This window comes from Cygnus olor, chromosome 13, assembly GCF_009769625.2.
Source record: "Cygnus olor isolate bCygOlo1 chromosome 13, bCygOlo1.pri.v2, whole genome shotgun sequence".
Classification (NCBI taxonomy): domain Eukaryota; kingdom Metazoa; phylum Chordata; class Aves; order Anseriformes; family Anatidae; genus Cygnus; species Cygnus olor.
In genome coordinates, this window is record NC_049181.1 from 18,572,467 (window position 1) to 18,573,002 (window position 536).

The 536-nt window shown below is 69.8% G+C and overlaps 1 protein-coding gene across 1 annotated transcript; it reads left to right on the forward strand.

Moving 5' to 3' along the window:
- On the forward strand, positions 1 to 309 carry KCNE5 (potassium voltage-gated channel subfamily E regulatory subunit 5). Its single transcript, XM_040572788.1, has one exon. The coding sequence runs from the start codon at positions 1 to 3 to the stop codon at positions 307 to 309; it is 309 nt and encodes a 102-aa protein (XP_040428722.1).
- Positions 310 to 536: the final 227 nt, after the last annotated feature.

Here is a 536-nt window from a genome sequence, read left to right on the forward strand (position 1 = left end):
ATGAACTGCAGCGAGGCGCGGCGGCTGCAGGCGCTGCTGGGGTCATTGCTGCGGGAGCTGCGCCGCGGCACCAACGGGAGCGCGGTGGCCGGCCAGGGGCCGGGGGCAGATGCCTCGCTGTACATCCTGCTCATCATGGTCTTCTACGGCTGCCTGGCCGGGGCGCTCATCCTGGCCTACACCCGCTCGCGAAAGCTGGAGTCCAAGCACGACCCCTACCACCTGTATATCGAGCGCGACTGGGGCCGCGGTGGCCCCGGGCAGCCGGCCGAGGAGGGCGGCCCCGCCGAGGAGCAGCGGCTGATGTGAGCACCCGGAGCTCGGGGGAGGAAGAGGAGGAAGAAGAGCCCAGCCTCGGGACCGCTTCTGCCACGGTGCCGACCCGGGGCCCCTTCCCTCGCGCGGGGCTCCCTCAGCTCTTCGGGGGGACCACCGCGCTCCTACACTGACCGCCTGCGGTACTGCGTGCCCGGAGCCCTCCCGTTTATCGTCTGCAGAGCTTCAAGGTTTAAAGGTCTTCCTCCTCTTCCACCGCT